This window comes from Denticeps clupeoides, chromosome 17, assembly GCF_900700375.1.
Source record: "Denticeps clupeoides chromosome 17, fDenClu1.1, whole genome shotgun sequence".
Classification (NCBI taxonomy): domain Eukaryota; kingdom Metazoa; phylum Chordata; class Actinopteri; order Clupeiformes; family Denticipitidae; genus Denticeps; species Denticeps clupeoides.
In genome coordinates this window covers 5,516,860-5,536,261 of record NC_041723.1, presented here as the reverse complement: position 1 = coordinate 5,536,261, position 19,402 = coordinate 5,516,860, and the positions used below count along the sequence as shown (strand labels likewise).

The window sequence follows — 19,402 nt, the reverse complement described above, 5'->3', positions numbered from 1 at the left end:
AGACGCATTCTCTTATCTGTCATTTTTGGTATGTGTTAGTAGTACAGCATCGACTTGTTAAGCTTGACTCTGGAGCGCAGGCATCCGCAGATCTCTTTCAGCTGTAGTCATAAGAACGGGGAATTTCTTCATTTTTTAAAAAAATGAATTGGGATGTTCTAGTAAATGTTTTAAAACTTGAAACTAATTTTTAATGAATGACTTAATAAATCTGAAACAAGAACTGCTATGAACCAATTGCAGAGCCAGTCCAATAACTTTCTAGTGGATGGAAACAAAAATCCACAATTTTTCTGGGATGCAATCTGTGCCCAAGGATCCCCAAAATCCTGCACTAGACATCCGGAGCAGTTGGATGAAGACACGAGTGGATATACGTTCATCCGTGGTGTACAGCGGCCAGATGATGTTCCTGCTGGAATGCGCTAGGCCCATTGTCCCAAGGGCTATTTCATTATTTAAAAGAGAAGACATTAATGCAATCAGATACCAAGGTGAGGACAGGGAAGTGATGGTGGATAACAGCGTACATAAAGATGTGATGGCACACGTTCTGCATATCTCCCAGGCTGGATTCAGAGGATCCATTGTATGTTCCTGCGACCGATAGTGATTTGTGGGCTCTTATCGCTGAATGCCCACCCCCCAACCAAAGCGTCGTTTGAGGCCTCCGATAAAGTCCATCAGGGGAGGCCGTTTGGACCTCTATCTTAAATCAGACTTTCTGCTGCAGAAAAGTAGTCGTTGTAAATATTATGAAAATCGTAGCAAAAAAAAATTTTTTTTAAATAAAACGTCCTTACAGTCACTGAGGCAAAAAGCATGATTTAAACTTCCAGCGAAGAAAAAAAATACGCTGTTTATCTAAGATGCAAGTAATTTCGTTAATGTAGCACTTAGCCCCTTTGTCAGACATTGATCAAATATTGGTATAACTAAACAGTTTATAGAATTTCCTTTTCGTCATTAAATAAAGGAAAGAGACTCTTGTTATCTTGTTCACCGAGCAGCAATGGAAGAGGATTCATTTGTCCAACCCATTGTTTTTGTAAAAAAACGAATTAAATTATTGACACATCTACTTTCTAAATAATTACCATTTGTGTGCTTTACACATCCTGAACAAGTTCAGTGTTGAAATTACATAAAAATCATAATTTCACTATTACCTGAAATGTTTGCACATCACTGCATATATGAATTGCATAAAAATGTTCCTGTATACACTACAGGCCAAAAGGTTGGACACACTTTTTCATTCAATGTGTCTCCTTTATTTTCACATTTGTTCACCATGAATTCATAATGAGATTTCTAAATGTTGACTGTGCGGCGCATACACATGAAATGATAAGCTCAAAAGTCTGTCTGCAGATAAAACAAACTTTAAAAATGAGCTCCGGTGTACACAATCCATAATAATGACTATTTCATTTGCAGTCAAGCGGCAAACGTAGGCAGGGGTTTCCCCGAAGGCCCGGGACTGACCGCCACCTTCCCGGGTCAGCCTCACCCGCTTCAAAAATTCCGGGATTAATAGCTGTACGTCAATGCGTCAATCAGGAAATAAATGCATGAATAATTCATACAAAAATGTGACAAGACTGACTGAACTCTATTTCCTCTTGGACACTGTACAGGCCGCCACAATTTTTTTTTTTATTGTCCTCATCATACACAGGCACATTGGCCCGTGAAGAGATTCGATTTCCCTATAGTCGGAGGAACGTCATCTTGTTATTTATATATTTCTCATGTTCCTGTTTTTATTTATTTATGTATTTATTACTCTTATAACTAAATTGCAAAAGTGAAATCTACTTGAGGCGACCACGAGGTGGCAGTAATTAGGGAAGCAGCAGCGAGAGTAGGCTACAAATATTCCTGAAGGCCCCTGGCCCGACTCACCATAGATATACCACGTACACTTCAAATCTAAGATATTAATTAATCATTTTCTATAATGATATTTTTTGGGGCTGAAATGGTCAAGCGGAAGACTGTAAAGGAAAAATATCGAGGATAGTTATTATACAGCAGGCAAATCTTAAGACGCCCTTCATCGTCTACGGGCACAAACATGGCGGCCTCCTTACGACTGGGGCGTCAGGGATATTTATTTGGCTTGAGATTATTCGACGTCAAAAAATGTCCGCGGACGCCACGTTCGTGTCGGGACCAGCTGCGGCAGCTGTTCCTGTCCCCGGGTGTGTTTGGTGAGTGTTGCCACCTCACACCTCCGTCCAGATGCAGGCAGGCTAGCAGGCAGCCTTCATCTGACAGCGGTGTAACTTAACCCCGCTGTCCCCGCCGTCGCCTGTCGACAGACGGAATCCGATTCCGGCTGGGTGTCACTCGCAGGCCAAATAGACGGCGCTGCTGTCTCGTTTAATAACCGCACGGACTCGTTCTTCCGCAATGGAGGTCATTGGACAGTCAGCCAAATACTGCAATTAGTCGTTATTGTTGTTATTAATATTATGATCATTATTATTACTATCACGCTTCTCCAACTGAATATTGTGTAACCAGTGCTTAACACAATGTATGTGTGTATTATATTATATTTTATTATATTATGACCAAAACAGGAAAGTGGCTGTTGCAAGAACTGAAGGTTGGTTTATCCCAGCTTTGTAATGAAATGATCTTCTGTAAGCAAATGTCTTCAGATGTACAGTACAGGCCAAAAGTTTGGACACACCTTCTCATTCAATGTGTTTTCTTTATTTTCATGACCATTTACATTTGCCGATTCTCACTGAAGGCATCAGAACTATGAATGAACACATGTGGAGTTATGAACTTAACAAAATGTGGAGACCTGGCCTCCACAGTCACCAGACCTGAAGCCAATCAAGATGGTTTGGGGTGAGCTGGACCGCAGAGTGAAGCCAAAGGGGCCAACAAGTGCTAAAAACCTCTGGGAACTCCTTCAAGACTGTTGGAAAAGCATTTCAGGTGACGACCTCTTGAAGCTCATCGAGAGAATGCCAAGAGTGTGCAAAGCAGTAATCAGAGCAAAGAAACTAGAATATAAAACATGTTTTCAGTTATTTCACCTTTTTTGTTTCGTACATTACTCCACATGTGTTAATTCATAGTTTTGATGCCTTCAGTGAGAATCCACCACTGCCCCAAATGGTCATGAAAATAAAGAAAACACATTGAATGACAAGACGTGTCCAAGTGGTGGCCTGGAGGTTAAGGAAGCAGCCCCGTAATCAGAAGGTTGCCGAAGAAATCCCGATCCACCAAGGTGCCACTGAGCAAAGCACCGTCCCCACACACTGCTCCCCGGGCGCCTGTCATGGCTGCCCACTGCTCACTCAGGGTGATGGGTTAAATGCAGAGGACAAATTTCACTGTGTGCACCATGTGCTGTGCTGCTGTGTATCATAAGTGACAATCACTTCACATTTCTAATGTTTCTTGGGGGATGCATTAAACAGAATTGCTTACAGAAGCAGTGGTTTTTCTTTCACTTGTTTGTATTGGTGCATAAGACTTTTGCTAAGTACTATATTTTAAGGATTTTAACCATTGGCGGATAATGTTTGAATTATATTACTACCATAAAAATTATCACATGATACTTATCAATTTATGATTGATGCTGTAGCTCTAGATTTGTAATGCGAGCGATAGGGTGGGGTTTAGAATTTAGATAAAGTGCCTTCCTGTTGGTCATTTGTGACTTCAAACTTGACTGACACCGATCAGCTATAACATTATGACCCAAGTTTAGTGAAAATAATCATTTTATTTCTTTCCTTCGCTTCAGATGTTTTCCACGAGGGGGCAGCATTAGCCTATAAATGAGCTGTAATAGGGCATAGCACAGTGTATGGTACACACTGTTAAATTGCCTATTTTCAGACAGATCTTATCTGCTCATGGAAATGAGTAAAGTGATGCACATTAACAGAAAAGAATGGCGCCGTTATTTGCATCACATATATAATTTGCATTTGTTGAGGATGCTGTTCATTGTAATTAACAATTAAAATGCAATTCTGGAAAATGAAACCAACATGCTAAAAAATTCAGTATAATTTGCTTTTACTTGTCCAAAGATGTTTACTGGAACATCTTTTAATTTAAATGCGGGGTTTGCAGACATTTGAAACATGGTCACTTTTCGCGATCTAAACTTCAATGAAATTAAAGGCAAGTTATTATCTTAACATTCAAACTTCAGCTTATATATGTTATATTGAACAGTTCATCAGGCTTATTTCAAATATTCATACAATGCACCACATTTGAAATCTTAGTACTGGTTATCATATGTAAAATGTAGCTTTTAGACCACAGACATTGTTGTCCCGTGCATCACACCATTTTGGTCATTTTAGTTGCATAAATTGGTATTGCATAAACATTATTATTTCATGCGTTGCAGAGTTTGACACACATTATTATATTATTGAAATATTTGTTTCAATAGTTTTGTCTGAATGCTTGTAGAACTCACAGTTGTTTTTGTTTTTTTTGGAAGTGTGATTTTTTTTTTTTTTTTTTTTTTGTGTCCTGAAAGCATAAAATGGTGCCTACAATGAAATGTGTCCTCTGCTTTTAACCATCACCCTTGCTGTGAGCAGTGAGCAGCCATGACAGGTGCCTATAGCACTGCTCCTGCGCATCACATGGCAAGTTTTCAAACAGTTTCAATCACTTTTGTCATAACTTTATATTGTACTACCCAGTAATAAGGCACGACAAATACTACAGACATGTCACACTTGTTCATGATTTTGACCACTAGTTATGGGGATAACACAAGTTTATTTATCAATATATCTTGTGCGTTGTGAAGAGAATCCAGAAATAAGTGAATGAACCAGGAATGAACTGCATATGCTCTCAAACCAGTTGTACAAAACGTCACATTTTTCATCTTTTTTTTAAATGAATGAAATGTAATCTGTAGAAGGGTAAACAAAGGGCTCTTTTTCATCCAAAATATTTGTAATGGTCTTGACTGGCCTAGATTCATCCATCTTGTCTTCCTTGTAGGGGTTGCCCCACTCAAGGTGCAGATGCCTGCCCTGTCTCCTACCATGGAGGAGGGAAACATTGTCAAATGGCTGAAGAAGGAAGGTGAGTAAGAGTCCAGTGGCACCTTTTTAAAGCAACCAAGTGCTGTACAGTGAATAGGTTAGGACACTAAATACAAAGAACTAGCATGACATAAAATAAATCAAATCAGCAAACTTACTTTACTTTACTTTACTTGGCAGACGCTTTTATCCAAAGCGACTTACAAGAGGAAGACACCAGCAATTCTCATTCGGTTTCTATTGATTTTAAGTTACAAAACTAAAAGCCCTGATAAGGCCTAAGTTGTCAAGAATAGAACATGCTAGGCGAATATATATATATATTTTTTTTATTTATTTATTTTTGGTGTGTGTGCATGTGCGTGTGTTAGGGTTAGACTCGTTTGAAATACTTTTTGAATAAGTGGGTTTTAAAATTTTCTTCAAGGTGGTAGTCGAATGGAGGAGGGCAAGTTGTTCCAGGGACAACAAAGGAGAACAGAGTTGATTTGGATCGGAGACCCCGTGAAGAGGGAATTTTTAGTCTCATTTCATTTGCAGATCTGAGAGAGTGTGCAGGAGTCTAGCTAACTAATAGTGTGCTGATATAAGAGGGTTCACTTCCATTTACAGCCCGATAGGCAAGCATCAAGGATTTAAACTCAATGCGAGCAGCTACCGGGAGCCAGGGAAGAGAGGTGGGAAGATGAGGTGGGCTGCCACATTTTAGACCATACATAAACAGTATAAAACCACTAAAAGCGACTGAAATAAAAGTAAAAATAACTTCAAGTCCATATCTCTCATAAGGTGTCAATTGGGTTTTCAAACGGGATTTAAAAAGAAGCCCGCCGAATGTCAAGAGGCAGATCGTTTCAAGATTTAGAAAAAAATCATCTCCTCTAACTCAGCGCTTAGTCCTGGGTACACTATGGAGCAGCTGACCTTTTAAAATGGTCATAGGAGTCCGAAATGCGTTGCCTTGTCGCCACGCCCCCCTACGCGAGGTAGCGACGGCCGCTGGCGTGATTTATGCCGGGCGCCTGGCAGAGAGGGAGCGGTGTTAATTACTGACCCGTGATGGAGACAAGAGACCACGTCGCCATCTTTAGCACATGCTCGCGTTGGAATAATGGAATAACCTGAGGGGCCTTTTTGCACCTAATTAGGCCTGAGAAAGAGGGCTGGAAAAAGAAAAAAGAACGGCGCAGGTCAATTTGTCACATTCGGCAGTGCGGCCCCAGCTGCCACGGAAAGACCTGCCTCATCCATCACCGTGGCTGTGGAGGTGGCCACGCACACCGACGTTGCGTTCGGAAGGCCTTCACACGGCTTTATTACACCTGAACGTTTATGTTTCTTCTCACGTGAACGTGACTTTCACACGTAACATTTATCTAAAGACCAAGCACAGCCTTCGTGGTTGCATCAAAAACAATGATGACAACATTGCTTGTCTCTCAGTGGGATTTCACAGGACCCTCGCAGGAGACACGGCCAAACGTACACCCTTATACTCTGGACAGTCATTGAAAAATCATTGAAATCTTACTTTCTTACTTATTTGCACAGATATTTCAGACAACATGGCCATGAAATTCAGAGAAAATATAGAAATACACACACACACAGATAAAATAAAGCCTTGTTGGTTCTGGATTTTCCAACCCATTGTCTATATATATATATATATATATATATATATATACACACACACACACACACACACACACACACACGTATGTAAGTGAATATGGAATAACTGCTTATTACCTGTTCCAATTTATGAAGAATACATAAATAATATTTCCAAATATTGTCAGTCAGTCTGGCTGCACTGTTCTCATCCTCAGGTCCATTTGCTGAACCAACATGGCAGGATGAGTTTAACTGCCTTCAGCTGATCCAAGATCAGCACCTGATAAGTTTATGTGTCAGTCTGTCTCGGATGAACAGAGGTTGGGGAAATATGTTCAAATGTAATTCCTCCAGTGGTCGTGACCCAGGGGGGTCATGTGCCTTATTGATAGGCACCTTTTTCTCTCTTTAAACTCCATCACCATCCCCCATACCTCTAATATAAACATGCAGGGGGGATTGAGTTTTCCCACTACAGCAACTAAACCAACCGATTACCATGTGACCTTTCCCCATCTCCTCATCTCTCTCATCTAACACACTCCTGAGAAGGCAGAGCAGTGATTTCATTAAAGCCTGATGGGATTCCGCTTGCCCTTTCGTGTCGCTGTGCGCCGACGCTCGCTCGTTTTGACCCTCAGGGAAATGAGAAGGAGCAGTTGATCTTCTATGGTGCGTGTTTCAGCTCTGGGTGTTAAAGGTTCGAGGCTTTTCTGCTCAAGCCTGCCCTGCTCTCCCAATGGCTGTTCATATCTGAGGCCTGATCTCAGGCCCTGCTTCTGCTGGCTGAGCTGCAATATCTTCCCTCCGCTGTGGTCCAGCCTGAAGCTGTGCAGCTGTTATTACTCAAAAATCTAATAGCCTGTCCTCTCTGCATGAGCCCCCGTAGGCTACAATTATATATTACATGTCCAGTGTAGCACAGCATGTTTACCACTAGGGGGTGCTGTTGGTTATATAAAAATTCTATCATGGTTTCTTTTGTCTTCATTGTGTTTTTTGAGACATTCCATTTGTTAATAATGCAGCAAGTAAACTACTAATGTCCAAATGCATGTGAAATGGTTAAATGTTATCGTTTAGATTTTTTTTTTATGAAGAGATGCTTTTTTTAATCTTATTTTATGCTTTGTAGTGATAATGTGACAGTGCAGTCAGTAAGAAGACATCAGTGCTGTTTTTTGATTGTCTGTTTTTTTTTCCCTCACAATGAAGTTCCTGCACCACTTAATAGCATTCATTGACAGGCTATAGTTGCCTAGCAACATATCAGCAAAAGGAACATAAATGTATATTCAAAAGCATGGTTACCCAATGCAAATAGTATTTAGGCATATTTGTGTAGCTTTAGTGTTTTACCATAGCTGTGTAAATACATTTTTTTATATTTAATGTCATTATGACCATTGCATCATGCATCAGAAACACAAAATTCCTCACATGTTTTATTACACTTTTCTCCATGTAAGCATTGTGCAAGTTACTGAAATTGAATAAAATATCAGCTAAAGACCTGGGTTTGTTAAAATGCAGTAAATTGGTATAGTGAACATAATATCAGGTTGTATTCCCCAACGCAGACAGTAGAGGTGCATAGTATAGAGTGCCCTGATACAGTCCTGATAAGCTGGCCACTATACCATTACTTAATGTTAATGCAGAATAGGACTGCAGAATTAATGTGAAACTACTAATTACTAAGTTTTTATTTTAAGCTTTAACACCAACTGTATCTGTAAACTGTTCTTAAACTCCACAACAGAATGTGTGCATGTGTTTATTGTTTAATTAGAGATTACTTTATATCAGATTGGTTTTATTTTATGGATTGTGGGGATGCTTTTATCCATATCAGTTCAAGCCTCAGGACAAAAGAATACAATTGTTTCTCAGTTCAAAGTGCAGTATTTTTTAATAAATTAGTTGTTTTAAATAATGTAATTTATACTTTCCTAGAATCTATATACATTTAAATCTATTACTTAGTATTTTTATATATATATATGGTTTTATATATATATATGGTTTTTTAATTTTTTACTTGTGTGTTTTCTCTCTGCTTTGTGCAGGTGAAGTAGTGGCTGCAGGCGACGCCCTCTGTGAAATCGAGACAGACAAGGCTGTGGTCACCATGGAGTCCAACGACGACGGGATTCTTGCCAAAATCCTGGTGAGCGCGCTGCCACATATTTTATCATTTAAACAGGATTCAGATTTTTTTAATCCATCAACAAATTAAACTGTACGTCTTATTTCTGATGGATGGAAGTGAGAGAACCCTTTCCATCTTGAGGCCATCCGACTGATTTCCCCTATGTCGGCTTTATAAAGAGTGTGAGAGAGAGATTACGTCACCCCTCTGTTACCCCTTACCGCTCTTTGGCAGTCTGCGGTTGCCAGATTTGGTAGTGTGAGGACTGGTGTCGACCGGTCTTGCCCCTGGTGTCTGGTGTGTGAATATTTTATACTGAATCCAGGGCCAATCTGCCCCTTTTATCTCAGGAGCCACAGCAGACCGTTGCAGCCTGGCTTTCACTATCAATAGATAAAAGGGAATCCGCTTCTTTTGTCCAGGCTTCATGAAATCTCTGAGGCTTATTGATTTTTTTTTTTTCTTTCTAATATATTAGCTTGACGGATGGGATGTTGGAATATACTGTGTGTCACATAATAAAAAAATTTCTAAAATATTCATTATTATTTTTTTATAACCATTACAATTCACACTATAGAAATGTCCAACCTTTGAACAGTTTGTTCCCTTAATGGACTAATTCATGATATTTTTTGGGATGCACTAGTGCTCATTTGAGATAGTTGTCTTGGAACACCGGTCAAGTGGGCCGCTGCCTCCACTTAAATTAGACATGCAGACCAGACCAGAGCAGGCCAGGGCCTGGCTGTAACGTTCGCCCATGGTGCCGGTGGAGGGTGTTTAAAATCCAGATGCGTCTGAGTGATGCACCCGTTTCAAGGCTGTGGACTTTCCAACCCATGACACAGGTTTTAGTCCAACAGCCATTGTCATATTTACTCACTCCTCTGCACGTCATCCGCAGCCAATGTGAGGAAGTTTCCATGGCAACTGACCAGGATTTGGGGGGTTGGGGATTGGGGGGAGGAGGCAACTTGCCTGGCAACACACCCAGCAGCTTCACCACCTGCTTCTAAGCTTAGCATCGTTCGTTTCCCCTGTCTCCCTGCAGTTGTGTGGTGCAGGAGGCGGGTGTTATTTTTAGGAGCCTGCCCCCCGTCTAACATCCTCTTGGCCTTTACCTCGCTCAGGAGAACAGAGATACGCCTCTTCAGAAGGAAACAAAAATGTTTGCACTTTTACTGTCTGACTTTCCTACTTCAGTCACAGTGTATTAGTTGATGACCATCAAAAATATAGAATATATGTATTAGGAGAGGTAACTATTTTCAGAGATTCTTTCTCTAACATAAACTGAACATATTGGTGTGTAAATCTCAAGTGTCAAGTGTTCCATCAGGGGAGATGGTTGAGGGGATGGATGGTTAAAAACGGGCCGAAGAAGGCTGAGTGATGGCATTTTGCCATCAGTGTAAACAGCGCAGTAGATTAATGGCTGAGGTTGAGATGAGGTTGCGAATGATGAGCTGTTAACAGACAGATGAGCTCGTAATGCGACCTGGTCCCATCTTGCTCCTGACCTGCTGCGCTCAGGAGACTCTCAGGCAGGGGAACTGGAGATAATTACTGTTTTTCATTCGACAGCCACCGCTAAAGCGAAGACTATTTTTGATTGAACGAGCGAATTGAAATCCTGCGCTGGATCTGGATTTGAGGAACTGGCACGCATGAACAGCAGGGGTGTTCAGTCAGACTTTGGAAAGAACCTCTGATATCTCCACTTCCATGTGATCAAGATGGCTGTGATTTCATACAGAGAAATAATAATTTGGTCAGTTTTTTTCTTAAAACTGATTAGGATTGGGCATAGGAATCATGTTTGTGTACTTAGTCTGAAACTATTTCTTTTAGTATCTACTGTATCGTTAGGTTTGGTCTAACCTTGTGTAAAAACTTGCTTTCTCAGCCCCGCGTCACAACATCCCACACCTGCGTCCCGGCCCCACCGGGACCGACCTCACCGCTATAAATACACCTGTCCCTTTAAAAAAAGACGCGTAGAGCTGAGGGAGCGGGACACGAGGCGTTACCCGTCAATACAGCTGCATATTGATACCCAACATCTGCTCAAAACAAACACAAAAAAAAAAGAAAAACGAGTGCGTGGTGAGCTGCATTTGAAAGTGAAACTGAAGTGATTTGAAACACAGCACACGATGACACAACAAAATGTGTCCTCTGCTTTTAACCATCACCCTCGGTGAGCAGTGGGCAGCCATGACAGGCGCCCGGAAGCAGCGTTTGGGGACATTTACATTTACATTTACAGCATTTATCAGACGCCCTTATCCAGAGCGACTTACAATCAGTAGTTACAGGGACAGTCTCCCTGGAGCAATTTAGGGTTAAGTGTCTTGCTCAGGGACACAATGGTAGTAAGTGGGATTCGAACCCGGGTCTTCTGGTTCATAGGCGAGTGTGTTACCCACTAGGCTACTACGCTTTTGCGGATCGGCAACCTTAGGGTTACGGGACCGCTTCCTTACCCCTAAAGTTGGCCTTTCACTTCATAATCTTCAGTATTCAAATGGTGACAGTTGTTTGCTTTTTGGATCACGATATCTGTGTATTTTGTGTGTGTGTGTGTGTGTGTGTGTGTGTGTGTGCGTGTGTGTTGAGCACCGTAGCATGTTTAACTAAATCTCACTTCATTACCACTCTGCATGTGCATGCATGGCCATTTCCTCTACTGGCAGCATGGTTATTATGCCTGTTGTGACACACAGGAAGATCATTGAGAGCCAAAGTAAATCCTGTAATAACACAATCAAATGTTTACACAGAATTAATTCTCCGGGGAGATACGTTGCGATTTGCAATTACCCAGACAAGATGACACTTTAATTAAAAAGCAATTGCTTGTTTTGGCCTGAACACAGGCTTTTGTTTTATTAAACATGTTTGTTCAGATTTTTTTTGATAGATATGTTACTTTACATATGTTACATTTTGGCATACGTACCTTCGCGATGGGCCACATTTTTAAAGCACGGTAATAGACATAGCATTTGGGACATGTTCAAATGTCAAATCAAGTATGTCTTCAGGATTTACAAAAGACAGAAACAATGAAGGACTGTCTAATCTGTGTCTCGAAGAGGAGCAACTAACTTCCCTCACAGCTCTCTTGGTTGGTGTGTCGTTGTTTCTGGATTCCAGAACATCAGCTTCAGTTTAGCCCGAGCAGTGTTGCCAGGTATGTGATTGTCAAAAAAATGTGCAAAAAAAAACAAAAACAAAACACGCAAACCAGTTGTCTGATAAACAGGGGAACATATTACTTGCAGAGTACATAGTACTGGGACAGTTGATTAAAAATCAGTTTTCCAAAGGATAATCACTATACTGATTTTATTCCTTATAATAACAGTGCATGCAGCCAGCATTTTTATATTTTTTATTTTTACAAGATATTAAGCAGTGGGGGGAGATTTTAAATCAGTATTTGCTTCATTATTCCTTAACCATGAAGAATAGGCTGGGCCAGTCCTCACAGTGATCGAAGACATGGCAAGTAGTTTCTAACAACCCTCATGTCTCTCTAATTGGCCTGCAGTCTGCCTGGTAACAAGCAGCGGTGCTTCTGGTTCAATAGGCGAATATTGCCCTGCCCTGCCCTGCCCTGCTCCCTTACCCCTGATCAATAAGGAAGTGTTTGCACACATACTTGGTAAATGCTCAGGGGCATTTACTTGAACATCTGGTCTGTTTGTTTGTATTTTTTGTCCTATTTTATTTATGAACTCCCTTCATTGTCAGTCATTAGCTGAAAACATTGCCGTGTGCTGCAAATCCCCAATAAACCCTCCTTGTGCTGTCGGCAGCATCCATCACACACTGCTTCATTACACACAAAGAACACCCACCCACCCCCCCCCCCATTAACAGTGTGTGTGTAAGGGGGGCGCAGCAACTGTCTTCATTAACAATAATAAATGGCATAATAAACATTTTGCCATTTGTGTCTTCATGGGTTCTCTGTTTTGCATGATGTTTATATGGCCTCTGTCCTCACACACACACAAACACACACAAATGAGAAAAAAAAAGACCATTAAGTGTTAATGGTGCTGCTTTGTTGTTGTTGTTTTCATTTGCCCCAGTAGCTCCACAGGCTGCAGCTCTATGTTTCCGCCAGACGGGGGCAGTGTTGAGCCTGTGGAACCAGGGCTGTACAGGGAAGCTCTTAATAAAGGGTGGTGGTTGGGGTTTACTGAGAGAATAGACGGTGGTTATTGTGGGCTGTGAGTGACATGCCGCCAGCGCCTTCGTAAGATCATGAACTTTTTTTTTTGGAGCAGCCCAGAACACAGCACTGTTTTACAGGTTTGTGCCTCACTTGGTGGCATTTGAAGCTGTGGCGTTCTCATGCTTTGCAAGCGCTGCTTACCAATGTCTGTCAGATCCTGTCAAAGGATTCGATTACCGAGGCTCTGGATTTGACATCCAGGATAGATCTGTGCGGGCAGACACAGTGCAGCTGCCTTTCTGCTGTCTGGTGGTTTACTGAGCCAATTCTGATGTTATCCCTGCCTCAAGGAAGAAGGAAAAAAAAAAAAAAAACAGAAATCTTGTCAGTCTGTTTGTACAAGACGCTTATGGAAAACCACGTTTCTCAAAGTATCTGTTAAAATTCAACCATTCAATCTGTAGTCTATGGTCTGTAAATACACAATACTAAATAATAAAACTAATTATACCACCATATCAATCATACGGAATTCAGGAGTGGTGCCCCATTTGTATTGACTATCAGACATTAATCTCTTTTTTTTTGTTATAGTGAGTCACATTTGATTCTTGGTTCTTGATTTTTTGTTGGTTTTACGTTATGTTGTTCGCTATGAGGTCTTGACTTCTTTTGCCCGGTAACCGTTTCCGTGGTGTTGCTGCTTCCCTTGGTCATCTGTTTAAGTGGAGTGTGAGTGTATGCCGGTGTTCTCCTGCATGATTGGAGAAGCTGTGATCAGGCCTTGTGTAGACCTGGTTTAAGAAGAAAGGTGCAAGAAAGAAAACATTGAGGAAAATTCCAGCCAGGCATGAACATATCATATCAGCCTCTGTTGTCTAGCAGAGAAGGCGCCTGTAAGGCCATGTGGGGTCAGCGCTGCAGAGATTACTGCTCCAGACGTTATTATACACACCCACAGTCTGATCCCACTCCCTTTCAGGTCAGGTACCGGCTGTACAGTGCATGGTGTAACAGGGGAGATTTGATGCAAAGCGTGTTGTGTGCATGCATAAAACATACGAAAGAAGCAATATAAATGGTTTATACTATGGCTGTCAAATGACGTTTTAACTGATTAATCGCACATTTACAGAGAATTTTGCAAACGGTACAATTAATTGTCATCCCATCCAGATGCATAGTACTCCGTGAGGTGAAATAAGACCCTCCTGGAGCATAGGTTCCAACATAGAACACAATAGAAACTATTAGTCAAGTGCATCAACCAAGGCGCTTCCCGCTCACTTTGAATGAGGTGACATCATTGCCACCAAACCGAATTGTGGACCTGTCACGTTTCATGTTGTGTTGCTTTTGGTGCTTTTTTTTTTTTTTATTATTATGCAGAGTGAGAAACAATAATCTGTCTCCACTCACAACATGAGTCATATGTGTGTCACGCAGTTCAAATAAAGAATCAAATGATATACAGTCAATAAAATAATAATAACATCTATCAACATCTTGGGGTGGTAGTAGCCTAGTGGGTAACACACTCGCCTATGAACCAGAAGACCCAGGTTCAAATCCCACTTGCTACCATTGTGTCCCTGAGCAAGACACTTAACCCTAAGTTGCTCCAGGGGGGGACTGTCCCTGTAACTACTGATTGTAAGTCTCTCTGGATAAGGGCATCTGATAAATGCTGTAAATGTAAATGTAAACATCTTACAGTGTTGTTGGAAAGGAAAGTGATGGGTCTTCAAGCAGGATCTAAAAACTGAGATGAAGAAGCCTGTTTACTATGAAAGGACAAATCATTCCACAGTCTCGGAGCTGCTGCAGTAAAAGCACGGTTTCCTGTATGCTTGCGGATAGTTTTTGGCACAATTAGTGATCTGAGACCTGAGAGGGTGTAATAGTTAAACATGTGACCAGAGAATTCCGTACTCATCCATGTGGAACCCACCTAAATTCCGCGCTTATGCCCAGTCTTTAGTGTTTGTCCTCTCAGCCTCTAATCATCTGAATTGACAGTGGGAAGGCACCAAAAAAGGGCGTGTAGAGCAATCTGGCGATGCTTTCCAGCAGTGCAGGAAGAGGAAGTGAATAAACGAAAGCAGTGAAGGTCTGCGGGTATTTCAAGATGCAATCTGCTCTGTCTGTTTGTACAAAACGCTTACGGAAAACCACATTCCTGGCAGTATCTGTAGAAAATCAGCCGTTCAATTCTACGCCCATGGTCCGTATTCTGTAAACACAGCACTCCTCTTTCACTCCATCTGCTCTGCGGTACACAGCCAGTGGTCTGGTAGCTGGTGTGGGGACTGATTTAACGAAGATTGACAGGATGTTTCGGCCTTCCATGAACTAGCTCTCCTATGCTGTCATTTATTCTTTAGCTGGATATTTCTGCATTTTGTCTACCGCTACACAATATAACCATTTAAAAAGCATCCGTGTATATAGTGACTTCATCCAAATAAAGCATTCAGACATCAGCATTCATATAGATGGAGCATGCTGATGGTGTATAGTGTAAAGTTTCTTTTTTCCAGTCTGCGTTAAATGAATGAGTAGGAAAGCATGGATGTTCTTCGGTCTTGTCCAGATGGAGGAGGGCAGTCGCAGTGTCCGCCTGGGGACACTCATCGCTCTCATGGTGGAAGAAGGGCAGGACTGGAAGCAGGTGGATATCCCTCCTCCGGAAGCCGCCACCCCTGCCGCGGCTCCGCCTGCACCCGCTTCGGCCGCGCCCCCTCCCGCGGTCCCTGGTGCGACCCAGCCTGCACAATCAGCCCACTCAGGACAGTGAGTGTCTCTTTCCCACACCCTATACCTTTACAAAGGCACAAACCATTCAAAATAGGAAGGAATTCTTGACACCTTTTGCAAGTACAACTTTTTCCTCTCCTGAAGGCTCTGAAGTAAAATGATAAGAACAAAATTTCAGCCTCTTCTATTAAAAAAAAATAATATGACATTTAAGAGAGCTTCCAAAGAATTTAAGTTCCATGGTAAACCTGGATCCTATTGTGCTGTTAAGAGTACAGAGAAGTCAGGGAGAAGGAAGGGTAATGACAGGCAGAGGGCAGCGTACAGAGCGAACATATTTTTTGCATTTCTTTCTGAATTGGTGCCATGTAACTTTAGATCTGTGGGGCCATTTTACATAAAACGTCTGACCTCAAAATCTTCCGCCGGGGGATGTGGTGGGGATGATGGCCTGCAGGAGGTCAGGGGGTAAAGTGAGGCGCGTGTCACGTCTGAGGTCGCAGAGTGGCATTAATGAGCCCCTGTTCTTTTAATGGTCTCCCCACCCCCCCCAGGAGAGTCAAGTTGCTTTATATCAGCCCCCCCCCCCCTGCCCAGTTCCAAGGTTGTTCTTGACCAATTGTGTGTTTTTTCCGTCCTCAGGCTACGACTGAGCCCTGCTGCCCGACATATACTAGACACACACGGTCTGGACCCCCAGCTGGCCAAACCCACTGGACCCAGGGGCCTCATTACTAAAGAGTGAGTTGAGGTGTGTGTTTGTGTGTGTGGTGTGAGTTTGCAACACCACCAATGAGTGAATATACTGGCGGGTTATGAACAAGCAGATCATCTGCACCCAGAGACCAGCTGCATGAAATGGAAATGAGAATTGATCTCTGTAGGAATTAAATTATGCCCCGGCACTAATACCACACCAGAAGGGATGCATGGACATAAAGAGGGAGGGCTGCAATCCGAGACGGGAGATGGTGAAAGATATGCAACAGTACCAGGAAATGGAAAGAGCACAGGGGTGTCATAACTGTCCCCTTTCACAGGAGCGTAGGTGTGCAGCTAGGCACTGTGGCCTTCAATGTTGCCTGTTGTGACAGGGTTCTGATAAAGCATGTTGGTAACTGCCCAACCGCCTGCTAGGGATTCTCATTAGTGTCGTCATGACAACCCTGTCTCCCTGGTCTTCTGTGTCCATAGAAACTGAGACTGTGCGATACCGTGCTGGCTGAGTTAAATCATCCGCACAAGAAAATCAAGTCAGGGGAGTATTAAGATGGTGATGTGTGGTTATGGCTTCATATTCGCATGGGTGTCGTCTTTTATTTTGTCTATGAAAGTGATGGAGTGAGTTCCAAACAGGAGACCTGTATTAATGAATAATGCATTTGTGGAGATATTTCCAAGACGTGGTTTTGGATCCCATCAATACAAAGTGAATGTGAGTGATTACCTTATACCTATAATGGAATATTCCTGTCGTCCAACTAACAACCCAGCTGCAATCACATGCATCAAGTTGTCAATTGGTGCTATAAAGGAAGACTCATTGGAGGCTAAGCAGTATAGCTCAATAAATCAGTCCCTTGTGCATTTCGTAATGTTGCAGTCACAACAATTAATGTCAATTAGACCAACCACCACCACCGTTAACCTTTCACCAATAAACATTCTCTTATGTAAGATTAACCAGTTGCTACTGCTGTTTTGTTAGAAAATGTTAGTCAAATGTAATAATAATGTTTATGTAACATTTTGGTCTATAACATGCACATTTTTTCATCTGGTAGAGTTTGGTCTACCAGATGTCACTAAATAAATCACACAGCGCCATATACTAATCAGCACTCCACAGATCAGGATTCAGGAAGCATGAACGGTAGAATAAAAGACAGTGATGTGTTTATCGTCACTGAACCAAGTTTCATTTTTATGAGTTACAATTTCCTCTTTTCCAAACAGTTGTAATGCATGCATTTCTTTGCAGTAAAACTGAGTGAGAACCTTTCAAAAATCCTCAAATGAGTGTTCTACAAATTGGCATCTCAAATAATGTGGTACATTAATCCAGAACAAATATTGACATTGCATCACAATTGTTAAAATGGACATTAATGCACAATGATATATGATTATATAGTAATATACCTTAGTCACTGGGATACTACCATCCCTGTACTGTAGACTAGTAGAGAGTATTTTTTGGGGGTGGTGGGGATGCTGGTTTTAAAATTCCAGTCACTTCTCCCAGGCTTTCAGAGGCTTCTGTGCAGAGCTGTCAGCGGGATGCGAGTGTGTGGCTGCAGCCGCAGCAGATGCTTTCTGCCAGGGCCTCATCGAGTCACAGTGCCAGCGAAATGGCGCTGGTGTTTACTTTAACCCACGGGGGAGTCCCACTGCACCCTTCATTTCTGAAGACAAGCTTCATTAGCAGCAGTACACTTGTCACAAGCATTGTTGTCTGGCCACCATGTGTTGACCAAAAATGTCACTGCTTTCCAGAATTCTAGAATTAAGAAGTAAAATGAGAAATGATGGAATAAAGGTGTATGAGTGTCTACGAAGCCCTATTACATACGATATCTGTCAATTTGCATATTCATATCCCTCCATCCTGTGGGGGGGGCAGTTAAATAATTCTTGAATTAAATAAACTGGCTTTCTCTAGTACGGTTCTTGAGAAGTTTAATAATATAAAAATTCATTTTGCTGCAGGTCAACAATACTGTTTAAACTTTAAGGAACAGAAGCTCAGATCTTCCTGTTCTTGCTTTACACTGAACTGAGATTAGTCATGCAGGCCTGAAGAGGGGAGAAAAAAAAATAAAAAATGGTTATGTGCCCATGATTATGTAGAATGAATAGATCTGTCTGGTTTTAATAACCGGAATACCTGTGCCACGTCGTTTTAATTATGCCTCGGGGGCAGGAGCTCATCTGTGAAATTGGGAAGTGACGCCCATGTTTGTTTACCCACCTTTGCTTCAAGGATGACTTCGTTGGAACGACTGATGAGTGAGACGGCCTTGCGTGAGTCATGTGAAGCCCCGTCTCAGCTAGATGCCTTTTGACTCTGGCTCCGTCCCACCCACTTAACATTCTTGTGTTTTTGAGCAGTAAATAATGGGATGTGACACCTGATAGCTGTGGCCTTTCCAGGCATATTTGTCCACATTTTCATCCTGTGACTGATAGTCACCTCCGAGCGAAACTGAAGAGTGCGAACGCCTCTAGACAAATTTGCACTCTGCTCCGGCCAGACAATAACACAACACCATCTTTTCCTTCTCGCCCCGATGTCAGGCAAGATTAAAAGGGTTTCTTCCCTGACCATCGGCACTCAACAAGATGCTTTCAGTTCAATAAACAGACCTAGAAGGAATTCACTGGTCTCTGTAAATATTGATGTGAACGCTGGGTGGGTTCTTTTGGAATAGGGACACTTTATTTTCTGTCTTTGGGGGTCTTATTTGTTTTGGTGCTACTTTACAAGGTCGAGGGGGAGGGGGTGAAGGATCTTTTGGCTTCATGAATGATCACATGAATGGTTCTAGTCATATGCAGGAAGCAAGAGTGTAATGATGTTTACTCAGAGAAAATGTAGAAAATATATATATTTTTTTGTCT

The 19,402-nt window shown here is 41.9% G+C and overlaps 1 protein-coding gene and 1 long non-coding RNA gene across 2 annotated transcripts in view; one reads left to right on the top strand and one right to left on the bottom strand.

Annotated features, from left to right (window-relative positions):
* The first annotated feature begins 2,080 nt into the window (after positions 1-2,080).
* Positions 2,081-19,402, top strand: part of pdhx (pyruvate dehydrogenase complex component X) — a 28,821-nt gene continuing 11,499 nt past the window's right edge. Inside the window, exons 1-5 of the mRNA XM_028959021.1 lie at positions 2,081-2,216; positions 5,020-5,103; positions 8,750-8,850; positions 15,618-15,817; positions 16,424-16,522. Coding sequence (XP_028814854.1) covers positions 2,081-2,216; positions 5,020-5,103; positions 8,750-8,850; positions 15,618-15,817; positions 16,424-16,522 — 620 coding nt within the window. The remainder of the gene's footprint in view (positions 2,217-5,019; positions 5,104-8,749; positions 8,851-15,617; positions 15,818-16,423; positions 16,523-19,402) is intronic.
* LOC114767346 (uncharacterized) lies at positions 13,753-15,011 on the bottom strand. The gene is made up of 3 exons (XR_003742930.1): positions 14,976-15,011; positions 14,739-14,786; positions 13,753-13,818 (listed from the first exon to the last, which is right to left on the bottom strand). It is a non-coding gene; the product is annotated as an uncharacterized LOC114767346 (long non-coding RNA).